The sequence below is a fragment of the Mus caroli genome, chromosome 2 (assembly GCF_900094665.2).
Source record: "Mus caroli chromosome 2, CAROLI_EIJ_v1.1, whole genome shotgun sequence".
NCBI classification, from domain to species: domain Eukaryota; kingdom Metazoa; phylum Chordata; class Mammalia; order Rodentia; family Muridae; genus Mus; species Mus caroli.
Genome location: NC_034571.1, coordinates 14,510,881 through 14,519,322, shown reverse-complemented (window position 1 = coordinate 14,519,322; position 8,442 = coordinate 14,510,881). Strand labels below are relative to the sequence as shown.

Here is an 8,442-nt window from a genome sequence, read left to right as displayed (position 1 = left end):
AAAGAAATTATTGTGCATTTTTTTTCTTACAGGTTCAGAAATATCCGTTTACTCTTTAAGTTCATAGATGTGTCTATTTTGGGAGAAGGAGGAAACATGTAGGTGCCTGGGCTGCATTTATGCTGGAGTTACAAATACGGAAGAAGATTTTGCTGAATTTTGCAAAGCAGCCAACCACCCATCTGAGATCCTACAAATGCAAGTGGAAAGACCCTTCCTCTCACTTGGCAATATTTTGGATATCCTTGAAAACGACAGCAAGCCATGCTAGTGACTAAGAGGTTAAACCAGACTGATATTCATCCAAAGTGATTTTTGTTAAGACAAATGCCTGGCTTTCACAGGGGAAACATGGGAGCCGTGGAAGAGTCCTCTAACCCTCCAGCCAAACCATCACCAACCACTGAAATGGTCTGCACCGTAGAGCAGCACTTTCTTTTCATTGTTTTTATGTAAAACTTCTGGAATCACCTTGGGGAGCCTTCCATTTTCTTCCCTTTGCTGCTCCCTGGAAATCTGACCTGTGGACAAGCTTCCAGCTCAAGCCTGTGCTGGACACTCTAGAATGACCTCACTTCTACTCCAGGCTAGTTAATGGTGGAAAGTGTACTCATTTCTGGCTTATCTGTGCTTTGTTATGGGCCTGAAGAGAAACCACCTTCTCCCTGCCCCACTCCTCAGCAAAGAAGCGAAATCCAATTGAATTGTTACATGTTCCTGAGGTGGAGCCTCGAACTGCTTTCTTGGTCAAATAACTTTGTTTCTGGTTGTAAAAGGGCATGGGGGGTGGGGGGACTCGAGAGAAATTGCCAACGTAAGTCTGTACTGGGCTGGGTCACCTCAGGGTTTAACTTTGGAGCTCCCAGCCAGTCTCCTCCACTCCCAGGCTATTCTGCACGTTTTCCCTTAAGCTTCATTTTCCAAAGAAAAGAAGGGTGGGGTATATCTATTTGAGCTTGATAATGTTTTTTAAATGCTTTCCTTTGAAACGATAATAGCTGTATCGGTAAAATGCAAATAAAGCAAAAATAGGCAGTATTTCTTTAAAGGGGAATATACGGTTCTCTCTCTCTCTCTCTCTCTCTCTCTCTCTCTCTCTCTCTCTCTCTCTCGTACATACACTGCTTCTGATGAAGTCTGTGAGTCAGGCTGTTTCTGAGCTCCGATAGTTTAATGGAAAGATTTATATACCGGCTGTATTATTTACTTTGGGAGGGGAGGTGGCAGTATAAGGGTATGCTAATTAGTAGGAGATTTTGGGGGGAAGGGGTGGAATATCAATTTTTATTGCATCACCTGTCAGGAGTGTCCAATCAGCGTTGGCTTTAGGGGAATTAATTGATGAAGGTGTCTCCGGACGAGCTCACTTCACTCTGTCATTTTATTTGTAGCTAAAGCAGCGGCGGGAATAGCAGCTGCATTTCTTTTCTCTTTCTCCCTTCACATTCCATTATCATAGTGCTCCAATGGAGAAGGAAGGAGTAGCGGGGCCCAGGTACTGATCCGCATCGAGGACTCAGACCAACACACTGGCAGAGCTGAAACCGGATGGTCTTTTCCCTCTTTTTTAAAAAAACGAAAACCAAAAAAAAAAAAAAAAAAAAAAAAAAAGCGAGAATCAAGTCAGTGTAATTTCTTGGGGTTTTTCTCCCCCCCCCAGCCCCCCAGTAATTCGCCTAGAGTTTGGCACTCCCTTCGCCGGGAATAACAGTCTTTGTTATTTTATTAGCAGGATGCCTTGAGACACACGCAGCATCTGGCGGAGGATTAACATACATACATGTGTATGTATGCGTCACGTATATATTTACTGCAAATGGTGGGGATCATTTAGTGCCCGAGATGGGAGACCTGAAGTCAGGTTTCGAAGAGGTGGATGGCGTGAGGCTCGGCTACCTCATCATTAAAGGGAAGCAAATGTTTGCTCTCTCCCAAGTCTTCACAGATCTGCTGAAAAACATCCCGAGGACGACCGTGCACAAGCGCATGGATCATCTGAAAGTGAAAAAGCACCACTGCGATCTGGAGGAGTTGCGGAAACTCAAAGCAATCAACAGTATCGCCTTCCACGCGGCCAAATGCACGCTCATCTCCCGGGAAGACGTAGAAGCGCTCTACACATCCTGCAAAACCGAGCGTGTGCTCAAGACCAAGCGAAGGAGAGTCGGTCGGGCCCTGGCCACAAAGGCGCCGCCGCCAGAGCGCGCCGCCGCCGCCAGCCCCCGCCCGGCTTTTTGGAAGGACAAGCACCAACTTTGGCGGGGCCTGAGCGGAGCCGCGCGGCCCCTGCCAATCAGCGCGCAGTCCCAGCGTCCGGGCGCCGCCGCCGCGCGCCCCGCCGCCCATCTACCTCAGATTTTTAGCAAATACCCCGGCTCCCACTACCCGGAGATCGTTCGCTCGCCTTGCAAATCCTCTTTAAACTATGAAACTGCCCAGCTCCAGGGAAACTACGTCGCCTTCCACTCGGACCCGGCTTATTTTCGGAGCCTGCTGTGCAGCAAGCACCCGGCTGCAGCCGCCGCCGCCGCCGCCGCTGCTGCTGCCGCCGCCGCCGCCGCCGCCTACTACCAGACTGCCGGGCCTCAGCCCAAGGCGGCGACCGGCGCGGGAGGCCCAGTGAGCCTGACTTACCGCTGCAAGCGCAAGCGCGGGGGCGCCAAGAACTGCCTGCTCACGCCTCACGCCGGAGCCCGGCGCCTGCTGCTGCTGCCTAGATCCTACAAAGCCAAGGCGGCGGCGGCGGCAGCAGCAGCGGCTGCTGCTGCGGCGGCGGCGGCCGGGGCCACTTGCTTGGAGAGGTTTCATCTGGTCAACAGCTTCTGCCCGCCTCCCCACCACCACCATCACCATCACCACCATCATCATCACCATCACCACCGGGCCCAGCAGCCAACGCCGAGTCACCACCCCTCTCATCACCACCGGCCGCAACCCCATCTAGGAAGCTTTCCCGAGAGTTGTAGCAGCGACTCCGAGTCCAGCTCCTACTCCGACCATGCAGCCAATGACTCGGATTTTGGCTCCAGTTTGTCCAGCTCCAGCAACTCGGTGTCCTCAGAGGAAGAGGAGGAGGAAGGAGAGGAGGAGGAGGAGGAAGAGGAGGAGGAAGAGGGGGGCAGCGGGGCCTCGGATTCCAGTGAAATCAGCTCGGAGGAGGAGGATTCGTCCACCGAGTCAGACTCCAGCTCCGGGTCCAGCCAAGTGTCAGTGCAGAGCATCCGTTTCAGGCGCACCAGCTTCTGCAAGCCTCCCAGCGTGCAGGCGCAGGCCAACTTCTTGTACCATCTGGCCTCCGCCGCCGCTGCAACCAAACCCGCTGCTTTCGAGGATGCCGGCCGACTTCCCGACCTCAAGAGTAGTGTCAAAGCCGAGTCACCAGAGGAGTGGAGTCTGCAGAGCTGGGCTCCCAAAGGGACTCCGGTGTACTGCCCGGCCAGCTTGGGGAGTTGTTTCCCAGAGATAAGAAAAGATAGGGTATCTGAGATTACATTCCCACACTCTGAAATATCCAGTACTGTAAAGAGAACTGACCTGACAATTAACTGCCAGGCAGAGGGGGCCTCTTCACCTAGCCCAAAGACAAACAATGTATTTCCACAACAAAGAATACTCCGAGAGGCTAGGAAATGCCTACAAGCAACTCCTACTACACACTGTGCAGAAAACAGCACAATAGCTGCTAGGTTCTTAAATAATGATTCGTGTGGAACAACAGCAAATTCAGGAAAAGATTCCAAAATCCCTCATTGTCCTGAATTTGCTACGGATTTACCCTCTCCTCAAACTGATCCCAGAGTGGATACAGCAGCAGCAGCAGCAGCAACTAAAGCTGAGAGTCTCTGCACTGACACAGGTGACAAGACATTGCCATTTCTGCACAATATTAAAATCAAAGTAGAAGACAGTAGTGCTAATGAAGAATATGAACCTGATCTTATTACAAATAAGCTAAAGTGGGAGTGCAATGATACCGAGGGTGAGTTTTACAGTATGACTGAGAAGAAAGAGGAGGGCGCCTTGTTACCCACAGCCAAGGAAGGTTTTGCATGCCCTGAGAAAGAAACGCCTTCCTTAAATCCACTGGCTCAGAGTCAGGGCCTCTCATGCACTTTAGGATCTCCAAAACCTGAGGATGGGGAATATAAATTTGGTGCCAGGGTGAGAAAAAATTACCGGACACTAGTACTGGGCAAACGACCAGTCCTTCAGACACCTCCAGTCAAACCAAATTTGAAATCAGCTAGAAGCCCTCGTCCTACAGGTAAAACTGAGACACATGAAGGAACACTGGATGACTTTACAGTTTTAAACAGACGCAAAAAGGTAGCCAGCAATGTAGCATCAGCAGTGAAAAGGCCATTTAATTTCATGGCAAATTTTCCTTGTCCACCTTCACTCATTATTGGGAAGGATGGGGATTTGTGGCCAGCTTATTCCTTAAACACCACTAAGGATTCCCAACCTCCTCACAAGGCCCATCCTATATGGAAATGGCAGCTGGGCGGTTCTGCAATACCTCTTCCACCTAGTCACAAATTCAGGAAATTTAATTCATAAAAAATGTTTTGGAAGATATTTTCTTGAACCATATTACCTTCCTTTTGTTGTAAACTGCACAGGATGGCTTGTACCAAGTCCATTAATGGTGTTACACCCCTTTTGGAGTCCTGGTTTATCGCATTTTGAAGACAAAAATCGGATTACTTTTTTTTTTTTTTCCCATTGCGGGTTGTTTTTTTTTTTATGGTGGGGGAGGGGTGGGAGAAGGGTTGGTTTACATACCACAGACTACTTCAGGCTAAAGACTCAAGTAAAACTCAGTTATTATGGTAGAGCTGGAACACTTTACTGTTTCAATGCTAATAATGCACCGGTACCTCAATTCAACTGCTACAAATAAATGTCAAAAGGTTGAATAATAAATATTACAATGAGCCATTAAGTTTATGCACTAGATTTCAGACCTGAAAGTGTAACTGGTATTCAGTGAAAGTTTGTTAGGTTATATGGTTACACAATGAGGTAGCAAGAAGTTTCTGTGAGCCCAAATGTAATTTTCTGGAGCTCTTATTTGTGGGATGTCTTTTTTTTTTTTTCTAAACCCAGATTCCCTTTCCAATAGTAGTTGCACTTAACTGGTTTTTGTTGTTGTTGTTGTTGTTGTTGTTGTTGGTTTTTTTTTTTTTTTTTTAATGGAAAGACTGGGGTCTGAGTCCTGATTGGATGCTGATTTAAAAGCTGCCCATTGTGTGAGAAGTAAAAAAAAAATACTTTTTTTTTTTAACCTTTACAGTCACTCCTTGCAACTGGAAAAGCCCCTTCTGCGCTCTCACCCAAACATTTAAAATAGGATGACTCTTGCTGTGCTCCTGCTTGTCTTCTGATCTGAAGATAACTCTTCAAGCTTTCAAAACAATTAAAACATTTCTCTTAATAGCAGGATGTTTAATGGTCTAACTCATCCTAGTGTCCAAGCAGTAAATACAACCAAGAAAAAGAGTCATAATACCCCAAGTGAAAAATAACTGATTTCAGGGCTTTTTGGTATCAGAACTCAGGCACTTGGATTTTATTACCTTATGCTTTTTTTTTTTTTTTCTGCATCTCTCTAAACTTCTGTTTCAGGCCATCCTGTGTATAGAACAGGAGAGTTTCTACTGCAAGTGACAATCAGAGGTGACTATCTATATTTGCACTTAAAATCAAAGTAGCTCCACATGCAAGTGGTCTTAGCCCTTGGTGAGGCCATGCTGGTGGACTGTGTTGTAAAGATGAGAGCAGTAAATCAAAATTATGGAAATTTGCACTGTTGAAAAGCATGCTTTAGCTTTATTTTCAATTAAAAACACTGTTTAAAATTCCTGGTTCCATACATTTCTACTTATTCCAGATTGAAGAAGGGTTAACAAGAATGAATGGCTTTGTTGACATTTTCACTTGTAATGTTTTTGCCTGAAAGAAATGCATTTATTGGGTGCAGTGTTTTGTGGTAATACTTTGTGATGAGACCAATCAGGTTCTGGGCACAACACTGGCAAACTTCCTCTCAAATAACAGAAAAACTTTTCAAACTTGTTATAGGCCAACTATTAAAAAGTTTCAGATCTAAGAAAGTGAAGCAAAGATCAGTTGTTATTTTAACGAAAGTTGAATCTAGTAATTCTTGGATCACCAAATTATGTATCTTAGATCCTGGTTATCTTTAGTCTAAGAGGTTGCATCTACAGACCATAAATCACAAAGCAAAACAAAACACCACTAAGATGTTTACTGTGTGAATTTAAAGCATTATTTCTCATGGAAATTCGGCTATTTATTTTCCTTAACCTTTTAATTCCTACCCCCTTTGAAATTTTCCTCTTGACTATAAATGTTTCAGATAGTTCTGGATGGTCTCAGACCTAATTGCTGTGTATCATCTGTGGTTTTCCTCCTGTTGTAAAGGACAGAGGCTGAGAATACCTGCATCCAAATACATTTGGATGGAGTGGACAGATGCTTTGAACTGCCTTCCTTCCTTTTCTTCTTGAATGTTGCCAGATGTAGGCTCACTGGAATTTTTTTTTTTTTTTTTGAATCACAGATATGGTCAAAGAAAAATTGGGGGATGTTATTCTTGAATTCATGTTTGTATATATTTCCAAACGCTAGTCCATAGTCTCAGTTAAAAGTGCCAGAAATCCGAACTGGCTTCTGAGCTCGAGTCCATTCCTCTTTGGAAGGCAATGAAGAATTTAGGGACAGTGAGTTGTCTTTATAAAGAAAAACAAAACAAAAAACAAAAGCAAAGCAGTCTGTAAAAAGTATGACACCACCCAGGGGAAGTCTGTAATTTCCATTCTTTAATTAGTGACAAGACGAGAAAGTTCAAGTACAGAAACTGCTGCATTTAGACTAGGACTTTCCATGGTGGCTACAGACTGTTTCCAAATTATAAACTGAGAATCTATTTTAAGTCTACAGATCTTGAGTGTGGAAGATTGTAAGATGGGATAAACAGAAATTAAGACAAATATTCCATAGAATTTTGGACAAAATATGAGGCTGCAGCTTGGACACTTGGTCCCCAATCCTCAGAGAATTAGTAGGTTCAGCTTCTAGGAGCTGCTAATGAGCAGAATGGGGGCTGTGGCATACCAGAGTGATCAAGAGGGAAGATGTTGAGTAGTCAACATAAATTTTATCCCACGGTGTTCCTGTAAGACATTAGCCACAGCAAACCCTGAGTTGGGGTTTCTGTCAGGAAAGTTTACCACATAGTAGGTCTTAGTGTGCAAACAGAAGGTAGTCTTTCAATTCCTAGTAGCCCTCAGCTGCTTTCCCATCCTGCTGTGGGAATTAGTCCCAGAACAGTTTATTTTATTTGGGTTGTTTTGTGATTAAAGACAATTTCTAGGTCTTTCTCAGCTGCTATAAATGTCACATTTGTTCAAAAGTTAAGCCTTACTGAGAGAAAAACAAAAGTTCCCTCCATTGACAGGTTGAATTTGTACATCTGAGTGTTTTCAGGGAATAGGTTTGTTCCTTTAAGTCCTGTAAGGCTCTAGGGCCACTAATTTCTGTGTCTAAATTAGCTCAACAGACATGGGGAAAGTGTAAGAGAAATCCCTTTCTCTGATTTTTTGGTGAAGCAAACTTATTACTGGAAATTTCCTGATAAGCCTGTGAAGTGAAGATTTAATTATTTTTTAAAGAGATGTGTGTACTTTCCTTCCCAGTCAGGTTATCTGCCTTATAGAAAAATATAGTTTTCCCCCACCCCCTAACTGTTTACTTTTTAGAATGGGTGTCCCTTGCTCTTGCCTTGCTTGATCACAGTGGAGTAATCTCAGTAATGGTTGTTTATTTGAAAACCAACAAGGAGCCCCCACTAAACAGCAATAACACAAACTAGATGGGCTGATGTGTGGGGTTTTATCTTATTTGTATCTGGGTGACTTTCAGTGGTCTAGAAATTCCTCAAAGTTCTTAACTAACAAGTATTAGGCTGGAAATTTCTACTGATATGCGAATGGGAGTTTTGTTTGCACACAGGAAAAGATGTGGGTAAAGTAATTCCTCGAAAACATTGTTTTTCTTTCAAAGAAAACAAAAATACTCCACGGTGAAATTTTCCTTAAAAACAAAACAAAACAATAAAACAGCACCTATGAAAGAAAGAAACGTGACTTGCTTCACCTTGAAAACATCTTCCTGTTGAAAAGTACATGTGGAGAAAGGGGTTTCCCAGGACCAAAACAGGAAGGAGAAAACAAAAATTCAAGGCTCCCCATCAGCTAAGCTCAATAAATTGGCAAGGAGAAAACAGGGCACCTACTTTCAGGAATCCACCCTGTCACCCCTGTTATCCCCAGGACTCTCCTTTTCCCTGTGAGGAAAAACCCTTCCTTCTGCTGTGGGCTATGGTTTGCTCCCTAGGCCAAAGGGCATTCTGCAAAC

General features: G+C 44.5%; 1 protein-coding gene across 1 annotated transcript; it reads left to right on the top strand.

Moving 5' to 3' along the window:
* Positions 1 to 1,669: 1,669 nt before the first annotated feature.
* Skida1 (SKI/DACH domain containing 1) lies at positions 1,670 to 8,146 on the top strand. The gene has a single exon (XM_021156974.2). The coding sequence runs from the start codon at positions 1,843 to 1,845 to the stop codon at positions 4,558 to 4,560; it is 2,718 nt and encodes a 905-aa protein (XP_021012633.1). The 5' UTR covers positions 1,670 to 1,842; the 3' UTR covers positions 4,561 to 8,146.
* The last annotated feature ends 296 nt before the right edge of the window (positions 8,147 to 8,442 follow it).